The 23335-nt window shown below is 43.3% G+C and overlaps 1 protein-coding gene across 1 annotated transcript in view; it reads left to right on the plus strand.

Annotated features, from left to right (window-relative positions):
• The window catches only part of GOLT1A (golgi transport 1A), a 69563-nt gene extending 49185 nt beyond the window's left edge, over positions 1 to 20378 (plus strand). Inside the window, exons 2-5 of the mRNA XM_078641294.1 lie at positions 10014 to 10105; positions 15915 to 16093; positions 16380 to 16443; positions 19722 to 20378. Coding sequence (XP_078497420.1) covers positions 10014 to 10105; positions 15915 to 16093; positions 16380 to 16443; positions 19722 to 19763 — 377 coding nt within the window. The 3' untranslated portion in view covers positions 19764 to 20378. The remainder of the gene's footprint in view (positions 1 to 10013; positions 10106 to 15914; positions 16094 to 16379; positions 16444 to 19721) is intronic.
• The last annotated feature ends 2957 nt before the right edge of the window (positions 20379 to 23335 follow it).

Below are 23335 nucleotides of genomic sequence, written 5' to 3' on the forward strand. Positions count from 1 at the left end.
CCCGTAATGTTCTAGAGGCAGAATCTCAGTGGGCAGAGGACATTCTTGTTCATATTGGAGAAATTCTTGAGTCTTAAAGTAGGGGTCAAAAACGTATTCAACGTCTGTTGCAGCAAGAGAATTAACCCATTGTATCCATCTTGGATGTAGAGCTTTCGTATTCGGAATGCTTGTCTTTGTCACTGCCTCTAAGGCAGGTACAGGAGTAACGACTTTTATGCGTTTACCCTGTGCGAGGGCTCTCTCTTTTGCTACTGCAGTTTGAACCGCTGTCAGAATTTTTTCTGTTGAAGTGAATTTCATTTCAGCTTGTGTGTACAAGTGTGATTTGTAAGCTATTGGTACCTTTTCACCTTCATTAAAGGTTAGGTACGTGAATCCGCATCTCCCTGTGATGATTCGGATTCAAGGTTGCGTTCATTTACGCGTGTCTGTAAATGTGTTGTTGCTAACATGTCTGTTTGCACTGAACGCAAAATTTCTGTGTATTTTTTAGTCCAATTAGTTGGTTTGAAATCAGATTTGATTAATTCGTAGAGAGGTTTAACCCTTTCTGCGTAATTTAGAATGTATGTTCTTCCGAAATTCAGGAATCCTAGAACTGACTGTAAATTTTTCAGCGTTTTGGAGGTTGGAGCAGCGCACATTTCTCTAAAAAGTTTGCTGCCAGGCCTTGGCCTTCACTTCAAAGTTCGTATCCCAAGAATAGGACGTTGAGGTGGGCAATTCTTGATTTTTTAAAGTTGAATTTGTACCCTTCAGAGGCGAATCCAAGTATTATGGTGTTCACCCTGGTCAAGTGCCTGTCCAAGTCATCATCTGTAAGATAGATGTCTTTGACATAAGATAATGCTTCATCATCATACGTTTGCAGTAATTCTGTTACTCTGGCTGAAAATATCCCAGGACTGTTCTTGAATCCCTGTGGGAGACGACAGAAGTGACCCTGTGTCCCCATAATTGAGAAAGCGGTCAAGTACCTGCTTTCAGGTGCGATATTTTGACAGAAGAAAACGTTTGAAATATCTACTGTTGTTTTATATTTTTAGCGTACGATGTTATTCATCAGTGCTGCACTGTGTGCATTTTGTACTGCAAAGGTTTTGCAACAAGAATTTAAATGTCTGTAGTCCAAAACTAGACGATAAGTATTGTCTGGTTTGGAGACAGGAAACAAAGAATTGTTCATGGACGAGGTGCATGTTTCAATCACCCCTTGGTATTCAAGTTGATCTAGGATCTCCCTGATCTGCTTTTTAGATTCTTCTTTAACCGGATACTGTTTCTGAGCAGTTGGTTGATTTTTTTACTGGATCTTATTGTGAGGAGAATCCTCATCCCATCCCACATGATTTTTGTATGATGCTAGTGCCTGGGCCACAGCCCATTTTCTGCCATAGGTGTATTTATTATGTATAGGAATATGATTTGAGAAGGCTGGCATAATGATCTCTTCGCCATGTGGGCACTCCCTGACAAATTCAGGTGGTCAATCTATTTCTGCCAGAAGAATGTCATAACCCTTAGATAGTTTTTCTCAAAAGAGTGCTTTTATTTTCCTAGTTATGTCCCCCTCTATTCGTAGTGTTACTTCATATAGCTTATGTGATACACCAACCCTGGTATCTGCAGTTTCAACCTGAATGCATTCATTCAGGTCCACTGTCTCCAGATATTCCTTGAGGATCTTGCGAGCTATGGTAACCTCGGCTGCGCTGTCTAGCATTGTCTGGGCCCACTCCCCGTTCTTGAGCTGTGTCCTCAAGATTCTCTGCATGTCTTATTTTAAGACTTGCTACCTTCTTTTTGGTAAATTTAGTTTTCTTATTTTTCGGAATGTGCTGATCGTCTTTGGACTTCACGTGTTCTTCCTTGTGTTCTGATCGACCTCTTCTTTCGGATTTCTGCGAGGAAGTCTGAAAGGTATGAGAGGAACGTGTATCAGTATCTTGATATCTATCAGGTTTTCTCAAATTTTCCCTGTTTCTGAGGTTATACCTCTTTTCAGAGGGCTCCTTTTGAGGAGACCTTCCTCTTGATTGAGAACGCTTCTCCTTAGGAAGTGTATGTCTAGTATTTTCCCACTTCTTTTTAGGAGTAGTGAGATTGTTTTAAGAAAAAACTTTTTCAAGATTTTCTGTTAGTTCGGGCTTTACTGGTTTCCCTCCCAAACTATCTCTTCCTAGTTCTTCATAGGATTTTTCTATTATTCTGGCCAGTTCATATGGTTGCTCAGTTACATCAAGTTCTTTTAGTTTTTGGCGGATTACCACGGATGCTGCTACCCTTTTAATATTTGCTAATATTATAGCTGAGACCTGTTTGAAATCTTTCAGTAACTTCATACCGAGATTTAAAGCAGGTTCTGCCCCGTATTCATTTTGAATCTGTTTCAGGATGTCTGGTATTACCGCCATAGACGGTACACCATGTGTTTTTGTGTAGATTGCAGCAAAGACTGTACCCCAAGTGTCACAGTCCTCCAGGTTTAGTGCTATCCCCATTGGTAAACAGATTGTAAGAATCCTGTGTTTCTCATGAGGTGTACTATCAGGAAATACTGCCTTGATCTGAGAAATTGTTTGAGCTAATCAGAATTGAATTTGTTCCCTTTTTGTGGGTAATTTACCAATGACTGATTGTATAGTCTGGGGTGTAATTTAGTTTGTGTTCCCTTGATAGAGGGTTTGCTGTGGAATTCATATAGTCGGTTGGACCGTTAGAGTCTGCATGACATATTGAACCAATTGTCTGTGTATTTTAATTAATTGTTTTAGCTGAGCTAACAGTTATGGACCTGTCATTTGTTCTATGGCAGGATGTGGTGTATTGCTGGCTAGTACCCGCCATGTTGCTCCTGGTCTACCTAGTGGACCGAGCCTGGTAATGTGATTTTGATGTTGTAGGGCGCCTTTAAACTACTAATCCACATTTGTAAAGCGCACAATCACCCATAAGGGTCTCTAGGCGCTGGGGGCCGTCGGGAAGATTAAGCAAGCTATTGCCCAGAGTCACATGGTGCTGGGCTAACCTGCCGCCGGAGCCGGGGATCGAACCCTGATCCCCAGATTCCAGCGTCAGTCGCCCTGGCCGCGGCGCCACACCTCTCCCACTGAGCTGCTCTTGGTAAGTTAGTGGAATTTCAATGTCATCGAAAGGAGCGTATTCCGCTGGATGTTCCTCCATGTTATAGAAGTGGAGCACATGTGTTGTTGGATTTGCTTGTGAAAAGATAAACCATGAATAGAATACCTCTGTCTGCCGATATTCATGTGCCTCTATGACAAATATAACCCTATCACCTCTCGGTGATAGGCTATTTTCTATGAGCTTTATAGCTATTGTTTTCCTTACATTTTCCGGGATGATTATAGCATCCGGGTCATCTTGTTGGAGACCTGTAACGTCTAAACCCGGTCGGGTATTATTTCCTGCGGATCTACCGTTCTCTTCGTCGGTATCGACATACTGTTGAAAGTTTTTGCAGAGCAAGTTTCAAGGAAACAAAGATAAGGTGCACAATATTTTGAGTCAATAAACTTGGAAAAAGCTAATACTGAAGTCAGGGATGTTGAACGTGGGATATTAATGTAATGTATGGAATCGACCCAGTACAACATGACACACATCGATGATTTGATCGGAATGCGAGGGAAGTTGTGGGAGGGGGCGTTAGAGTAATGAGGGATAGAATGTTTGAAATAAGAAAATGTAATATTGAATATACTTGAGCTTTATGTAAACAGCATGATGTGTAGAACATAATGTGACAATAATACTTGATGTACTGATGTGATAATTGATGCAGAAAATAAAAATATATAAAAAAAAAAAAAGCTGCACAATATTTTGGAACACTGCATACTTCAACGTTGAATAGAAACCAAAACTAATACATAGGATTTTTTGTCCTACTTAGTTATGATGGATTTTATCCTTTAACCCACTTCAGACGTCTATTGGAGTATTTTACGGGAAAAAAGGGGTCTCTGTTAAAAGCACGACTGAGTTACTCTAGTATCTAGCGTTAAATTAGTGCCTTACCAAACGTTGGGCGCCATGTAGTGTAGTTCCTATATTCCCAATGGGCTCTGCGCATGGGATTAATATACCCTATAGATGTGACGTAGGACTTATGTCTACTAGGTCTCTATCGAATATATTAGACTTAATTGTGAGTGCCAGATAGCTCAGAGGTCACTCGAAACTTTCTCGAATTCACAAGATGGGATTTAGTTTCTGACAATCGCATAAACATGACAACTTTGTTTCCCCAAGATAAAACTGATCTTCAGAGTCGTGGAAACAATAGATAGATATTTTACTCAGTCATTCGTGCATGCTTCGTTTCACCAGAGGTGCAGAGAAATAGAGAGACGGGTGTTTTCAATAAAAGTATTTATTGAACAGTCTTCTTTCTCATGCAGAAGAAATGAACTGATACAATCGTAAGACTTGTTGCAAAGTATAATGCGTACAGTAAGAAGAGTAGGATAAAATAATACTGTAAAAGCATTGTATTGTTCCCAGACCATAGATAAATACATACATTAATAAAAAAAAGTACTCAACTGGTGCTTCTAAAGTTCGCCTACCCCGCTGTACCTATCCTAAGTCTGGTACGAGGGAAGAAGTAATTTGGTGTGGCATAAATTTAGTATTCTTTTTGCCAAGAATTTATCCAATATTTCTCTTAGGGTCTAATCATCTCCATACCTTGGTTTAGAATGAAGGAGGTCAGTCTCAGGACTCGATTTCCCAACAACCCGCAAGGGTAGCTTGGAAACACTGGAGCTGGATTTCTCGGCCAGAGAAAAGACAGCGTCTCTCAGTGCGTCTGCTGGAGGGTCGGCTTCCTTCGGCACTTGCTGTAGCAGTATGCGTCGGGCAAGTAGATAGTCGAACTGCTCCAAACCACCGTGTGTTGGCTAAGGCAAGTGTGGGCATATTTATACCTTGAAGGTGCCGAGATTGATGTAAAGGTGGGCATAATAACATCATCAAAGAATCTCAGTTCTTTGAAAACTCCATGAGTTCCTGGATAAATCAATATTCAAGCAAGGGGAAGTTCCTAGCTGCTGAAGCCGAGTTTTCCAAGAAATCGTTGTGGATTTTCGGAACTAGTGGAAGTAGCCATGCTGTATTTGGACTGCATGAGCTATGTCTAAATATGGTTATGATTTCTATGCCTATATAAGGATATGGTGATTTATACCTATATAAGGGCAGGAATCGGGAAAATGACATGCTATATGTCTGTATTTGAAAAAATGCAAGAGGTTGGAAGGAAATAGGGGAGATGGTGCCCACAGTTTCTCCACAAAAGGCTTGTTGCCTACCTTCCAGGTTGTCAGATTGCTCCTTGCAATATCTACAACTTTTTATGTATATTTCATATCTACTTGGCTGATATAGATATGCTATTATTTGCTATACAACAGTCACACCACCCATTTCTGTTTCTCATACTAGAGTCAAAGTTCCCATCGCTTTCCGTATCTCAATAACTCAAATAGAACATGTGTTGCATTGTTTGAATATATGTATGTGTCAGGCTGTTACCTATTCGTGCACAGATTGTGGCGCGACTCGCCCCTAGTCACCAAAGGCACTTGGCCATTCAGTTTAGCTTTCACATTCCTGGTAAAAAGTTGATTTTTACCACTAGGTTTTTAAACTGGATGTAGACATACCTAATCCATGTTACTCCCTCTTTATCACAAACACTTTTTCCTTACACTCTATTGTTTCTACCATATACTGTGGGATATCCTGCTTAAATTTCTGTCACCTCCTGTACCACCGTCTGTGCCACCGTTCTCCCAAACCCTTTTTTAAGCCATAATTTACACCTTCCATTATTCTAACCCTACTCTTAACTCTAAAACAAGCACTTCACCTAACCTCAACCCCATCCCTTATCGATACCCGATTTCTAACGCTAGCCCTTAACATAGAACCTTCCCGTATATATCCCTCTAACCATGGCGCTAACCTTACATCCAAAGTTAATGTAGCGCAAACCCAAAACCAACCCTAACTCTTAACTCAGTCCTAATCATGACCTTTACCTCTCCCCTAACCCTTAAAGTAGTATGAATCTTTATTTCGGCACAAAGGCAATACAAGAACAAATTAAGAACACAAAACATGACTTTTTTTTTAAACAATTAAAACATTGGTGTAAAACTCCATTTCATAGGGAGGTCGAGCCAAACTTGACATAGTTCTTTACATTCTTCTATTCATAAACTGTAAAGCCAGTCAGACATGGAACATTACACACAAAGCTGAGTTAATAAGATAAAAAACAGTATCAGCTAAAAATTTGGTTAAAAAGCAGCTCTGGATAAAACTTAGACCATTAGCTTAAAAAATTGTTCTGTCTAAGCCCCTATATATGCATTAAATTCGAGAGACAGGTAACGCAATGTGTTGTCTGGTATCACTTCTTCGGATCCTAGATACATCCCTTAAATTCCCAGTTCCCAGATTATGACAAACTGGTAAAACCAACTTCCTTCCAATACCTTGGTACTTTGAGCAGAAAAAATCGATGTGCTCAACCGTTTCAGCCACCTGTTACTGGAAGAGGCAAAACCTGTTGCTATCGCTAGTGTAATAATTCCATTTAGTGGTGAAGGTGCGAATGAGCAGGATCCCCAAGCGGAATTTAACATATAAAGACTTAGCATGGGAGGTTAAATCTCATCCAGATATGCTTTAGAGTAATAATCCGCTTTAAACTCTAGGAAGGAAACAGTGAGAGAGCCGGCCCTAAGAGAACATAAGGTTAAGTTGTCAATATAATGCTAAAACCCCTAAACTTAACCTTACATCCTTTCTCTCACCATACCTAATTGTAACCAGAACCCCTAAGCATAACCTAAACCTGACCCTAAACCTCTCCCTAACCCCATCCCAAGCCCATTCATTGTCTCCTTATGTTTTTCAACTTTTCTGTATATTCTAATTGTTTTAGGTCTCGCCTAGGCAGCGCTGGCGCTGTCTCTTCGAGACATGCTATATTCAGGATTAGGTATGAAGCTCCGCCAATCTTTTTAATTGGCTCCTGCCCCTATCCTTTGTAAATGGCATATTTTCATTGGAAAATAGACTTAGTGGTCCCTCCTTTTCTCTTCTTGTAACCTCCCATGAGGACACCCCCTGTTACATGTGTTGTTACTCAGTAGGCTTTAATTACAGCCTCCGAGCACTATTCTCTTAAATAGCTTTGTCCTGCCTGCTATTTCAGGCAGGACAGGCTGTCCACATTGCTTATTTTATTTTTCATTCATCCAGCGTTGCACGCCTCAGCAAGAACAATGGCAGCAGTGCTTTTCTTTTGTTATTTGCTGACCGAACGCCTCATACCTTTCTTTTTGTGTTTTTTACAATGGCAGCACCTGCACTTTAGTTTTAAACACTAAACACAAAAGTAAATAAATAGAAAAAAGTGTGTGGCTGCCATCTTTTCTCTCTATTTGCTTACTTTTGTTACAATAGCTAATGTGCCGCAATTGCTTCAAAAGTAAAAAAAAATAGGAAGTTTTTTCGTATTTCTTCACTTTTCAAACAATTCCAGCACCCGCATTTAAGCTTACGATGGTGAAAGCTAAATCGCGGGTGCCACAAAGGTGTTTATACAATGCTTGCAGGTTTTGTAAACACATAAATTAAAGGCATTATCATTTACAGTTCCAATAGCTCAAACTCTCACAACTGTGAGACCTATTGCATTGCAAATGCTTGTTATAGTGCAGTTTTTTGTTACTTGTCTATTTCTTTATGTTATACTACAGGCCTGCTCCGCGCAATAGTAACAGAACAGCATTTTTACGTTTCAGCTAATGATGAAGCATGTTTCAGAGCAGTATCTGGAAAGATGAATCATTGTGTGTGTCTGACCTGCACATTCTGGTTATTAAAACGGTATGGGAATAAAAATGGAGCACACTGTAACACATAGTGGTTGTGAAGGGATTATGTTACCAAATGGGTCTCCAGAAGATGATAGTTCTAACCATGGCTTCCCCATTTTAGAAAAGTATATGATAGTTTGCACTGATGAATGATTTGATTTCTCTGATGCACTTAGAAGTTAACCTACTCCAATGTTTAACAAGGCATAACAAACTGTATATGTACATCAATTATGCCCTTATGGACTTTCTGGGAGTGTTCTTCCGCGTGATATATCACACTAGTTTGGGGATATTAATAGTGCTTCACGCCACCCTAAGGTCACTTCAGAGCACCGTGGCATCTTCAATGATATATTTTTGTACAGCTACTATGCCAATGAAGATGCATGGTAGTGGTCTAGCCAACCTCTGCAAATTGAGCATCTGGTGGTGGGGCTTCTCGACTGAGCGAGCGCGGAAGAGGAAACCCTCCCACAGTGCAATGAGAAGGAGAGGAGCCCTTCTGCAAACCCTGGCCTCTCCACTCTAACCATAAATTGTAGTCACCCTCAACTATGGTTTGAGATACAACCTGAACCCCTTCGATTCCTTCCCCCCAACCAGGACAGCATGAACTCTGACATCAAATATCAGCAAAAGACAACAAACCCTTCCTTAGGACCCCCAGTTTGTGGAGTCTACTTGTGGAAGAACACAGCAGTGCATTTTAGGAATTTTTGAGGCTTAGTCAAGACAAATTTTTGGGGACCATGTTCACAACAACATTGAATTTTGTATCAATTTCAGCTAATTGACGTGCTTTTGATACTAAACAACATTCAATTATACATTAAACTTTTAGAAATGAGGGCATGCAAACAGGTAGAGAGAGAGGGAAGGAGAGGTAGTGAACAAGTGGTGAGGTAGATCGAGATGTTAGGTAGAGAGGGGCGTGTGTTGAACAGATGAGGTAGCAAGCCTCATGTGAGGTAGAGAGAGCAACGAGATGGGGTGAGGTGTAGAGTAGTGATATATAGGACTGAGACAGGCAGGGAGAGTATAGAGAGATGGAAATAGGCAGAGGGATGGGTTAAAGAGCGCTGAGATAGAGAGAGGACAACTAGATGAGAATAGGACATAGTCTATAGACGGGTGAATCGGAAACAGAACAATGATGCACTGAGCTGAGGCAGAGGGGTAAAGATGTAAATAGAGGCGTAGAGAGGTAGAAAGAGTGAGGTCGTATTAGAGAGGTAGAAAGAGTGAGGTTGTATTAGAGAGGTAGATAGATGGAGTGAGGAGGTGTATTCTGAGAGAGGTGAGGCATAAATAACTGAGTTGAGTTTGGAGAGTGGGAGAGAGGGTAGGTGGGCATACTCAGATTTCAAATTAACAGAAAATCTCTTTTTTATTCCCACATTTGTCACATTATGGGGGTGAGGGTCCGCGGCAATTGTGCAATTTGCCTATGCTTTAAAACAGCTCTGAATCATAGGCCCTGCCAGACTACGTTAAACAGTCGGACAGGAGGATAGCACAGAAATCCCAGCCATGTTGGACCTTTCATCTGCATTTTCTAACAAAAATTCATTTGAGACTCCTCACACAATTTAACAGGTGTCCAAAAACCCAGGGGAAACACAAACGAACGTATGAAGAAAAAGAGCTGTGCTCAAAGTTTTTCTCAGAAGTCGCCTCTCCCAGAATGTCAGAGATGCTGAATAATAAGGCTGTCTACTCTCAAATCCACCTCATGGCTCTTTCGTTCAGCACCATACACTCCCTCCCCTCTACATCATGCATACAGGGTCTTTTTCATCCCTGATTTCTCCATTTGTTTGTTTCCCCGTCTTTCTCTTCTTTCCATTTCTGCCTTTCTCTCTCTAGTTCTGGGGAAAAGTATTTTGATAAACAAGTCCTGGCCCTCCACCTGCAACCAATAGCACAAACTAAACAGTAATCTAGCCAATCCCCTTGGTCACTTGCACGTGCCGCCCCCGCGTGACTGTGCCCATCACTTGGAGCTGCTACCACGTGGCCTGCCTCGTTTTCATTCCTGTGCTCTTCACTCTGCTCTACGTCACATCCGCTCATTGTTCTTTTTTGCAGAGATCGGAGTGGGACTGACAGGCTTTGGTATCTTTTTTATCCTATTTGGCGTCCTCCTGTACTTCGACTCCGTACTGCTTGCCTTTGGAAACGTGAGTATTATCTCTCCAGCATCAGGCTTTGTCTGGGCACACTCTTGGTATCAGGAGAGATGCCAGGGTTTTACATTCCATGCACATGTACAGCCGTTACTTTCCCAACAAAGATGCATGTACGCATACACCTCACTCATCCCACAAATAAATATACCCAGGCTCAATGGATCACATTTTTAACAGCGATACGCAAATCAGTTAATCTCATACTGGTACACATACCAAAACATCGCACCCTACAAACATACACAAACACCAGTTCATCTTACTCCGCACACGTATATGTTGCATGCTGTAGCGTCCTACCCCAACCTGGGTACATGCAGATGATTAGGCCACACACGGAGCTTGTTATCACACATCTTTATTCCTCAGCATGTAACCATTAACTGAACATTTTACATCATAAATTCCATCACCCACGCACTACCTCATTGTTCTACGTGTCCATCAGGAACCAAAAGGGTCCTGTCATCTCTAACACACAAAACACTACATCCCCCCCTCTGTTAAATAAAAAGTACCAATAATGCATGTATGCATTATAGCTCTTCAAAAAGTAATTTTGATGCTCGAATCAATCGCCCACATCTGGTCGTGTGAGCCCACAGAGATATCGAAGCAGTGTCTATGACTGGCATTGGTGACAGAGACATCGGTACAGGGCTGGCATTGGGCTCTCTGGATTCTCAAGTGGATAAGTCTCACTCCTGACATCTGGAGTTGACGAAGATCGAGATAAGTGCTTGAAATGCAAAGAATCTTCCAGGACTGTGGGCAGTCATAATCTACCCTTTACTAGTTACAACTCTCAGTGGGTCAGCATTAATAGGAGCATCAGACTTGCATTTCCGTTTCTGCCGGACGATGACTTGGTCTCCTCTGTTGGACACAATGCTTTGAGCACAGCGTTGTCTGTCTGCATAGGTTTTCATTTTTCGTTTGTGAGACAAATCAGTGATTCGAAGTTTATCAATGTCAATAGATTGCTCAGTGGTCCGTTGGGGCAGTTTAGTTCGTATGGCTCCCCCAAGCATTAAGGTGGCAGGACCCCCACCCGTAATAGAATGCAGAGTTGACCTGTACGCACAAAGTGTAGACTGAAGGACTGTTTTGAGTTCAAGCTTTTCCAGTGCATTACACTGAATGGTCTTCTTGTGAGTACTCCCAAATTTCACAACCACACCTTATGACTGTTGCCAGAGAGGTGTGCTTTCTGCTGCTTGACCTTGAAATGAGTGAGAAAATCTTGAAATTCTCGACTATTGAAAGACGGGCCATTGTCATCTTTTAAAATCGAAGGAACACCCCATGTTGCAAAAATACTTTTAAGTCCCTCAATGACCCTGCCATGAGTAGATGACGATAGGTCTTCCACCAGAGGAAATCGGGACTATTCATCAACAAATACTAGTAGATCATGTACATTGGCAAGGGGTCCAAAGAAATCAATTGCAATCTTGTCCCATGCATGCTTTGGGAGATCAGACATGTTCAACGAATGTGGGGTGTCTAGATGACAGTTGCAAATATGACTTGCTGTAACTCTTTCTCAACTCTCTCATCAAGACGAGGGAACCACACTTTGTCTCTTAAAAGCTAGTTTTGTAGCAACTACTCCACGGTGTCCCTTATAGGACAGTTTAATAACCGGTTGTCTCAGACTCTCTGAAATGACAATTCTTGACCCTCATAAAATAATGCCTTCAGGGGTAACAAAGTTCTTCTTGCACGTTTTTAAATTTCTGTTATTCAAGGTCATCATGAAGAGGTCGAGTATGCTTTCACAAGATTGATGTGTACTAATGTCAATAACTCTCAGTACTTGTGGCAGCAATGATTTGTTCTTCTGATATGGCAGCAGGGTTACTGGACTATACAATGAAGTTAACATAGGCATCAGCCGCTTTAGAAGTAGTGCCATGACAATGTAATGGCACATTTGAGAAGTAGTCAGAAGTGTTTTGATCTTGTCCTGGACCATGCACAATCGTGTAATCGTACTCCTGCTATCGTAACCCCCACCTCTCAATGTGAGGAAGCATCTTGACTTTGGGATTGCCCTGAATGGTGAGCAATGCTGGTTCACAGTGACAATTGTGAAATGTTTTCCATACAGGAACACATGAACATGTTCACATGCCCACACTACAGCTAGGCTTTCTTTTTTGGGTTGTGGGTAAGCATGTTCTATTATTGACAAACTTTGGCTAGCATAAGCCACAATGTATTTTGGGGCATTGGGTTGTCCAGTGTGCTGGGCAAGGAAGGCACCCAACGCCACAGGGCTTGCATCAACCACAATCTCTGTCTGCAATCTCGGATCAAAGTATGCCATTTCAGTTGCACTCTCAATTGCATGCCTGATTTTCCTGAAGCTTTGTTCACATTCACTTGAACATGTAAAATAGGACATTTTGTTTAGTTAAGTCTCTTAATGCGACACTTACAGTGGCAAATTCATGTATATACCTTGAACACTAACAAGCCATACCAAGGAAGGGTCTCAGCATAGTTACATTTTGGGGTGTAGAAGTGGATGATAAGGCCTATACTTTATGTAGATCTGAAGTCATTACCCCATCAGAAAAGATATGACCAAAACACTTGACTTTGGTTTGATGAAACTCACACTTTGTCACATTTAAAGTGAGACCTGCATCAGCAAGTATACAACACACTTGTGTAAGCACTTTTCATGTTTCTTTCATGGGGCCCCAAAAACTAGTAGGTCATCACTGTAACAGAGAGCATTTGTGACTGGCTGTATTATGCGACAAATGAAATCCTGGAAAACGTTCGGCAGCTGATGACACTCCAAAGCTTAGCCTTTTATATCGAAACAAACCAACATGAGTGGAAAAGGTAGTAATGTACCTGCAATTCTCTTCCAATTTGAACTGGTGATACCCTTTGTTCACCTCAAGACCGGAAAAGGCCTTCATTCAACTGTGTAATCATGTCAGCAATGTGCGGACCTGGATGTCATTCTCTTTCGATAGCTGTATTTGTTTGGCACATATCAACGTAGATATGAATGGCTCCTCCATTGTCCTTTTTAGGCTCTACCACTATGGGTGATACCCATGGCGTTGGACCAGTGAACTGTGGTGGGATATCCCAGATTTACCGATCACCGATCTGCAATTCACCCCACACACTTGAGAACCTGAGACAGAAATGGGAAGGTTGAGTAGTGGCCCTAGAAGAGGTAGAATTGAGAAAGGCATGCATGCCCTCTGAGAAATCACCAGCTCCTCCCGTCTTCGACTGATTTAGTATCACTACCTGCACATGACTTATCTTACTCCACAGTGTCTTTAGCATGCGGCATACTTGCTGAACCCTGATGTGCTGATGGTGTCTGCATCCAGGGGCAGACATCTTCCATGTGGTATGGCAATGTTCCAGCATTGCCAATTATTGGCAACAGATCACCAAAACTCTCCCTCAGGTGTTCGAAAGATCCATCAAGCTGTCACCTAAGATGGTTTTGCTAGGTCTCCTAGAGGATTTGGCATGTAATCAAGGGGACTTCAAGTTGGTGGACATGGCAACTATTGTAGCCAAAAGGAACATTGCATGCAAATGGAAATCTTCTAACCCACATTGTCTGAATTGGGAGCAGCAATGGACTGGAGTGCGAAACTTGAAAACCCCATATATAAGGCCACAGGCTGTGCCAAAAAAAAATCAAAGATCTGGGGCCGATGATGGGGACACTATTGTCTGATGAATCTATTGGGTGATATTTCTTATATGGGGAGGGTCTTGAGAAGGATTATGTAATGATCGTAATAAAATCAATAAAATGTGTTTACAACAAAACCTTTGCTTTTTGTTTGCTACTGTAGTGTGTCACCTACCTCACAGTTGGCCCTGAGTCCTTTGACGTCCCGGGGACCATCCACTGATTGAGACAAATCTACTCAGATGGTGAATTCAGTCTTGTGAGACTAAGCAGGGACAGGCCATTCTTTAAAGACTTTGTGGAATGGGAAGGTCTGGTCATGGGCGTGAAGGTGGGGTAGTGTTGATGGGGGTGAAGGCAATTCCAAAGTCTAGCTGCCAGCATAGAGAAATGTGTGGCTACTGGTTTTGTTAAGAGTGGTGTATGAAACACATTGTGCCCTATGAGTACAGATGTGTAGTGTAAACACAAGGAGATGATGGACGGAGCGCTGAAACTTTTCAGACACTCGTCCCCAGTCACAGATCTGGGTTGAATCCATCATCGTTCTTTAGCTCACTTTTCCAACCCAGTTCAGACCCAGCTATATGCAAATCAGTCTTGACCCTGTGCCTCATGGGAACAGTCCAGCCGGAACTGCCAAGCCTGGTCTTCTCTGGACCAGAACCAAGCATCCTGGGACCGATTTCAGGGTAACACTCCTCATCAGCCAGGCTAGCTTGAATCCAGTGGCAAAGTGAGCAAGGGACCTACGTCTGGGCACACCCTGCCAACTGAGAGTGAACAAAATAAACACAAGGAGGTGAGGGACGGAGCGCTGAAACTTTTCAGACACTTGCCCCCAGTCACAGATCTGGGTTGAATCCATCATCGTTCTTTAGCTCACTTCGCCACCCCAGTTCATCCCCAGCTATATGCAAATCAGTCTTGACCCTGTGCCTCATGGGAACAGTCCAGCCCGCTGCCAAGTCAGGTCTTCCCTGCACTGGAAGCAAGCATCCTGGGACCGGTTTCGGGGTAACATCTCTCATCAGCCAGGCTAGCTTGAATCCAGTGGCAAAGTCAGCAAGGAACCCACGTCTGGGCATTCCATGCCAACTAAGGACGAACAAAGCAAACACAAGGAGATGATGGGCGGAGTGCTGAATCTTTTTAGACACTCACCCCAGTCAGTGTGTAGTGCCAGATCATGACCCCCGGTATTGCATAGTTTCTTTGCCTTTATTTTTCTATCTGTCATTTGTGTTTATGTTCACAGTGGGAGGTGCCACATATTGTGAACCCTAACTTTACCTATGATGGCAGCGTTGCTGGTCTCCCATGCAGGGTCATTGCACATGTCTGCATGCACTTTGTCAGACTGTGAGCCCAAGTCTTTTATATGATGTTTATGGGATTTCCTCTACATGTATGGCTATTGAATGTGCACAATTGTAAATGACAAATCCCTAGGCAATTAATGTTCTAATTTGCATTATATGACATCATTTTAACCTGATGCTGAGAAAGGCTAAGTGATCACTTTTAACCAATATACAAAAGACTTTTATTAGTACAAATTACCTAAAACTGTATGATGCATCATTCCTTTAATGCTACAATGGCAAAAGTTAAATATATTATTGATTTTTGAATGTTATTTAGACACTTATGATCTTCATTGTTATGACTTTATTTGAATTTTGCAATGTTATGTTTACACTAAATCTGTTGTCAATGCAATATACATGAAATGATTGTTTGAATGAAGCTTTTTATTGAGAGACATTCATTCAATGGAATATAGGTATTGTCTTTCTTTGTGTTATTAATTTTTGCCATGTAACATTACAGGCAGGATGCATCATAACTTTTTAGATAATTTGTTCTAATAAAAGTCTTTTGTATATTGGTTATAAGTGATCACTTAGCCTTTTTCAGCATCATGTTGCAATTATGTCACATAATGCAAACGAGAACGTTAATTGCCTTGGGATGTGTTATTTACAATTGTATTTTCCCTGCCCTAGAAATAGGTATAAGTAGCAGGGGGTCCTTATATTTACACTAAATTATTGAATGTGCCCGATCATGAACTCCCTTGCAACCGCCAGTGACCATGTACCTTCCCTGCAGATCCTCTTCCTGGCTGGTATTGCGGTGATCATTGGGCTCCGGCGGACCTTTACCTTCTTCTTCCAGAGGCCCCGGCTTAAGGGCACCAGCTTCTTCCTGGGGGGCATCTTGATAGTCCTGCTGCGGTGGCCCATCCTGGGCATGGCACTCGAGGTCTATGGCTTTGTGACCCTCTTCAGGTAGGTACAGGTGCTAAAGGCATTGCGGTGCATGTTACAGATCTGTTGAGCAGACTAGTGCTCTACAAGTCCCAGTTCAACTAATTGACACTAGGTGTGAACGTTTATCAAATCACTGTCTCCACCATCGCCAGGAGGCCATCTGCCTGTTGGCCAACCTCCCAGCTTTCCCATGGAACCTGCCAACTACCTCGATTCAAGTAAACGTTTGCTGGCCATGATTGTTGTACAACATGCTGAGCTATACTCAATAACCAACAATCCCTATTTCTCACTTGACTTGCAGGGGGTTTTTCCCAGTTGTATTTGGATTCCTTGGGTCAATTGGGAATATTCCATTCCTAAGCCTGGTAAGAACATAGTTTGTATTATGTTTTTTTCTAGTATGTTATGCTTCATCCTCTTATACCCTCTAGAAAATGTATGCTATTTTATATTAGGCCACGTTATATATTGTTTTGTAATATAGTGCATTGCCTAATTTATTATGTTAAATTCTGTGTTTCATTGCATGCTATGTAGTTTAACATATTATGTTTTGCTACCTGGTGTGTGTTATTTTATGGGGTATTTTTGTAACTCTGTGTGCCACTTCGCCCCAGTCGAGAGTTATTTCAAAGCTGGACAGTCCATCCACTTTGCAGGCTTCCAGGAGACGGTGCGGCTCCTACACTCAATTACCCATATGGGTGTGCAGCGAGCATCGGCTGGAAGAGCAGCATGGTGTGCAGATTCACAATGAACGTGCTCAGGGAGGATTGGACCCCATCAGGTTTGGTGTGATTGTGTGTTATGCCACTTACAAAGTAGATAGCCATTGTGTGCTGGTATGACGCCTCTGGCAGCATCATACCTCCCTGCTCTTCTCTGCCATGTGAGTCACCCACCTCTCAACCTTTCCTACATCTGCAATATAGCCCCTGACTCAGCCAAGTACCAGGGCACCACCTGGATAAGGGATGGGTGACTCATCTCCCTGAGACATCCAATCGATGACAGCAAGTGATAAACACTAAGCCACGTAGCTTCTGGGAAGAGGGAATGAAGTTGTAGGATTACTTTTGTGTTATTTATCTGAAAGGAAATCGGCAGAATGGATGGACCAATGCACTTAAAAGTAGGGGTGGGTGAAAAGTCCTCTCTGCCAGCAGAGTTTTGCCCACTCTGTGTTCCGCTTGGAGGGTGAAGATGCAGCAAAACTCTGCCAACCGCCGTGTGGTGGACTAGTTTTTCTCATGCGTAGCTTTCCAACGGTAAGGTGGTGAGAGCAAGAGAGAATTGGTGCCCCCTAGTGCCATCTGGGCACTAGAACGCCTTCCGGTGAGATTTCACAACGCAGGCGGGCGTGGCTTGTCGCAACCGTCCGCATTGAGAAAACTGCAGCTGAAGTAGAAAATGTACTTGAGCAGAGAAAAGAAGCAGTGCGCTCTAGCACGTAACGTAGTGCAATTCATGCTGATTTTACAGCACGAAACAAGCTCCGGGCACTTAAAATTAGTGAGAGCAGTGCGACGTCCTAAATTTCGCACGCTTGTGGAGCTCTGCAGAATCTTGCGGAGTATTTATGTAAATCCTCCATGAAATTCCACAGAGTGAAACTTATTCCAACATTTATTTATTTATTTATTTAATGCGATTTTATATAACGCGAACTTTACCCGAAGGTGTCTGAGCGCTTTGCATAAGAACCAGTTGCAAAACCTAAGGATTTAGGATTACATGCGTTACATAAAAGATACAAACAAAAAATATTGCAAATGTACAAGATGGGAGAAGGTTTCACTCAGCCACCTGTAATTTGAGACACAAGATCTGTTCACGACCCAGGGAACCTCAGACTGCAGTGTTCAAATGTCTGGTAGGAGCACATATTTTTTTTATTTTTTTTGTGCACCCAGTCATTTGGGTGTTTTATATTGCAGCTGAGCCCTCAACTATAGCCATCTTCAGTTTCCCAGATAAGCCTTCTACTGAGGCTAGATTTTAGGTCCGCAGTCAACATCAATAATGTGCTTTCTGCGGCCTGTTTCTGACCTGTGGTGATGAGAGAGGTTATTCTCTTCCCTTTGGGATACAAGAAGTTCTCATCGTCCTCTGGGGGTCGGCATCACCACAGGCACCAGTGACTGTGGACTCTCCAAACTGTTGGGTCGTTTTCGAGCTTTACTGTACAATGAAGTCATATTGCAGCAGAATCAAAGTGATTGAATACGTTATAGATATAATGGCATATCTGGGTAAAGAGAAAGGCAAAAAAATGCCTCATTCACTTTAAATTTTAATAATCTACAAATAATACAAAAAAATCCATTCACTCGTGTTCAAATAAATCTGTTAAATGCACACAATTTTTTTAAATCTATCTAGAGAAATGTGTTACTCTTTGCAAGTAGTCAACAGACGCACATTTGAATCACTATTTAGTATAATAATGTTGCAAAAGACATACAGCACATCACTCATGAAACATGCAGTGAAGATCACTTTTCATCTGGCGATAGAGTCCAATACTGGAATCTCTCGTGTTTAAGTGGCTAGGGTCTGAGCAAGAAACACTGTCGATGTTTACATAGATAATTCAATGAGGGCAGATAAAGAAAGAAAGCATTCTGTGCTAAGGTATGAACAATTGATAATTTAATTATATAGTGACAAATACACACGTGTATATAAATTCATTTATACTACTATTGTACTATTTACCCAACAAACAAATACATAAAGGGTCACAAATATACAATACACACCAAATAAGACATACAAGTAACCAATGCATTTAATTTCCCATGAGGGCCTACGTGGTGTATAATATTACTCAGCCTATTCTACGAGACGAGTATGAACACTTATAATACAAACATCCTTGTTTTTGTTGGCTAATGTAAGTTGTTGATGTTTTGGTCGACGTTTCAGTCTCTATACAGAGATATCTAGTTGTTTACATTATTTGGGTTCCTGCTCTTATTCATCAGTGATCGAACAGAGCATGCTCTATTAAGCCTTTTGTCTTCTCTCTCCCCCTGCTCTGATCGTTCTATCATCTTTCACTCCCTCCTCTCAGGTATGCCCTGAACCACTCTGATCTGTTAGGGAACTTGCCCTGACTTTTCTGTTTCTGCCACTTTAACTACTCAATTCCTTCACTCTGACCATTATGTGGGCCCACCCCTCTCAAAGACTCCATTCTGACTTCATTCTGAATGGTTTTACCCCACTTAAACCCTATGGGTTCCCACCCTGGCTACTCTGGTACCCTGCTGTGACATCACTCGATTCTCAGTCTGAGTCTGACCTGTTTGTGACTTCCCAAGTTGACTTCTGTTTGACTTTACTCATCTCTCTCTGAGACTCTATTTTATCATTTCTTTGTCGACCCACTTTAACTTCTGTGACCACATGGGATACCAATACACACTTAAAACAACACTGTTATAGTGAGCCTCGCAGTCTCCTTAAATGCGGATAAGTGCAACATTCACAGTCCATGTAGCACTTTATAAGCATCTTTACCTCCTATCCATTGTTGAAGTTTTCAGATCTATGTGCCCTTCTCTATACTGCTATTATCCTATAAGTTGCCTCTCCGCCTAGGCTGCATTGAGTAATTCCATATTTACTGTTGTTTTAGCTGTTCCGGAAGCTGGGCGAGTCTAATACTAACATGGTCTGACACAGAAGCAGGAGCTCCCCTGAGAGATGACGGCTTTCTATGAGGTAGAAAACTGAGGCGATGACATCATTTACCATGCCTTTACCTAAGAGGTCTGTGCAAGAGATGACCTCACTTTGTGAAATGAGCATTATGGATGACATGCAGAGCACTTGACGCCACCTCCTGCTGACTCTTTTGAGCTCATTGTGCTGCCATCTTTGTGACTCCTCTCTGCAGCCTTTACTACCCATACCTCTGTGGTTTACTGCTGTATAAGAAACTTTAGCTGCTGGCGCACATGCGTCCCTGGAATGTGCAATTGTCAGAAATAATTGAAGGTTGATTTGTCGTCCACTTACCCAACATATCTTGACCGCTTGAGCAAATTGTTCTCCAAAAGCCTACCTCCTCCAGAAGATTGAGCAGCTGAGGCCTGGGCGAGATTCAATTCTTTCACAAGAGTGGAGCGAGCTACCCTCAACTCTATGACCCTTCTCAATTGTTGCATTTCACGGTTTCATCTTTCTTCCTTTCAAGAACCATGGCAGGTAGAGTTGATGATGGCGCATACCAAAGACATATCAAACTTCAGCTCATAAAAAATAAAATAATGAAAATAGAAATAGAAAATCATTAACATGAGTGCCTATTGTGTTCTCACTTCAATACCTCCATGTTCCCACAGCCAGAAGCGCACAATAGGGTTGACCAAATGTGTTTATAGTGTGGCAGAAAATGAAAAAGTAATCAATTATAATAAAAATGTGAAAAAAGAACCCTGAAGGCCATACAAGGCTGTAGTTATCCGCGTTTGTACACCCTGTAGTGCCTGAAAGCCTAATGCACTATGGGCCTATGGTCAATATTGGGACGGTGATGCTACATTGTAGGCACACATAAGACTATTTCTGTTTTTGCTTTATTGCTTCTTCCTGTGTCTAGGTTTCATGGTAATGTTTGAGCAAACTCCTACTGTAATTTTCCCATCATGATGTACTGAAATTCCACTATGGTATTTAAATATTTCAGTAATATACTGAATATCCTTCCTCTCCTGTAGACCCCAGAGGTATTTCAGTATCTCTATCATTTCTCGCTTCCTGTACTATGCTTGTAACCTGCCCTGATGTGCTTGCCATTCAACTCCTTTACTGTAGTTATATCCCTGTTGTATGTAAGTTGCCATTACCTCTACGTCCCTCGTCCTCGACCCAGTCATCACTCATGAGGTATCCCACAAGACAGGAATCAAAACAGGAAACGCTTTTAGGCTCCACCCCCCCCTCCTGCCAGGTGCTATATCACTCCTAACCATTAGAAGCACATCCTGTTTTGTTTCCTGTCGGTGGTTTACTTAATGGGAGACGCTGGGGTGAGTGCCGGGCACTTACCTGCTTCGTTTGTCCTGTGGATCCTCCTCTGCTGGGCTCTGGGAGGCTCCCGTGGACCGTTGTGGGATTCTTTGGAGTTGGGCTGCTGGGCTTCCCTGTCTCCTCCTGGGCTCGGGAGACCTGTGCTGCGTGGCTCCGTGGGTCTCCCTGTTTCTTCCTGACCAGCTTTGTTCATGACGCTGTTCATTCCTCTGGAAGGCGGGGTTCTGGACCGGTCCTGCTGCACAGAGGTGCGAAGGTAGGCGTGTGAGGCTGAAGCGCTTGGCCATCTCTTGGGCGCGCTTTTCCTCGTTTCCCCCCCTCTTCTACGAGTGTGTCCCTCGCTGGCATGTCGTGCTGTGCTGTCGGGGCCTCGGTGTCAGCTCGTCTGTGGTGTGACGATGGCTGGCGTTAGTTGGCTTGCTCGCGCTGCCGCTGGGATGTCCCTGCTTCATTCTTTCACTGCGTGGGAGCTGGTACACGTTTGATTGGACAGGCGCCTGGGTGGGCTCCGGCACGCCTGTCTTGGTAGGCGATTTCCTGCGGGGATGTGGTTTAGCGACCCGCGCTGGCTGTTTGGCCGCGGGTTCGCATTTGGTCCCGCCCCTCCTCCTTGCATAGTTTCGTTTTCGGCCTCGATGGTGATTGGCCGACAGCGGGACTTGCCTCTTCGGATGTTTTCCGAGTGGGGGATTGGTTGTTTTTGATTCTTTCGACCTCTGCAGTTCTTTCCTCCACGGGGGGCTAATTGGTTGGGGGTTCGCCATTTATATATGCGCTGGGGGGTGTTTTCTGTTTGTGGTATTCCTGCTTCTTTGTTACTTTGTATCAGTGAGAGTTAGTTATGGGCAAGCACCATCGCAAGAGGAAGCATTCCTCTCCTGTGCCTTCCTCTTCCCCTGGTCCAGTGGGGACTCCGCTACTCCTGCGAAGCATGACAGGAAGGATGATGATAGGATAAAGCGCCTTATTCTGGAGACACTTTCTGATCTTAAGGCGAACAAGAAGGCTGCTGATGGTCTTTCTGGTGCTGCTGCCTTTTACTCAGATATTTCCTCCTCTGTTGAGTCTGATGGGTCTTCTCTTGCTGCTGTTGAGCTTCAGGGCAAGTACATTTCCAGGGACCTCTTGCCTAATATCCTTTCCCATGTTCGGGTTAATATGGGGTTTCCTGATGATTCTGCGCCCAGCTCCTCTCAAGATACGCTCTTGCCTCAATTTAGGAAGCCTGTTGCCTCTTCTCTGCCGGTGCACCCTTTTGTGTCTGATGTCCTGCTGAAAGAGTGGAAGGACCCGGATCATATCGCTATGCCCAGGTTTATGTCCAAGCTTTATCCTTTGCTGGATATGGCAGATTCATTGCCTGATTCTGTGCCGGTGGACTCCGTTGTGGCCAGTCTTGTGGGTCGTCCTTCCATGGCGGATGATAACATTCTGAGGGACGGTGTGGATAAAAAGATCGATTCGGCTCTGAAGAAGTCTTATGCTGCCTCTCACCTTGCTATTCGATCTGGTGTTTATGGGGCCTACGTTGCCCAGTCTTTTCTGACTGATTTCAAGTCCCTGGTTTCTAGGATGCAGGAGGGTGGCAGCTGTCCGGAGCTGCTGGAGTCCATGGAGCGCCAGGCAGAATTCCTGTCGGACATCGCTTTTGATTCGGTGAGGGCTTCTGCGATGTCCTGTGGTTCCTCTATTGCTGCCCGTCGGAACCTGTTGCTGCGGGATTGGAAGACGGACGCCGCCCAACGTTCCATGGCTTTGAGGCTGCCTTTCACTGGTACCCGTCTGTTTGGTGACTCTCTTGAAGATAAGCTGCATAAGGTCTTTAAAGAACGCAAGCATTCTTTGTCTTTTCGTGACCTTCCGCCCCGTGGGGGTTCCTCCTTCTCCGGTGCCAGGTCTTTCCGCCAGCCTTCCAGGTTTCAACAATCCTCCTTCAGGAGTCAGCATGGCACTGGTCGTTTTTTTCCGCGGAAGTTTCAGAAGAAATCCCAGCGGGGTGCTGAGTCTGGCCCACAGCGTTCCTGACTATGCCGTCCAGGGGGTCGTTCTCGCTGGTGGTCCACCTGTGGTTGGTGGGAGACTTCCCATGTTCCTTCCTGCTTGGCGATTGACGACCTCCGACAGATGGGTGCTGGATGTTTTGTCCCGAGGTTACCGGATCGAGTTCCTGTCTCCCCTCCCCCCTGCCCCCTCCGGGGTGGTGGTGACCCCATCTCC

The sequence above is a fragment of the Lissotriton helveticus genome, chromosome 5_1, assembly GCF_964261635.1.
Source record: "Lissotriton helveticus chromosome 5_1, aLisHel1.1, whole genome shotgun sequence".
In the NCBI taxonomy this organism is placed as follows: Eukaryota; Metazoa; Chordata; class Amphibia; order Caudata; family Salamandridae; genus Lissotriton; species Lissotriton helveticus.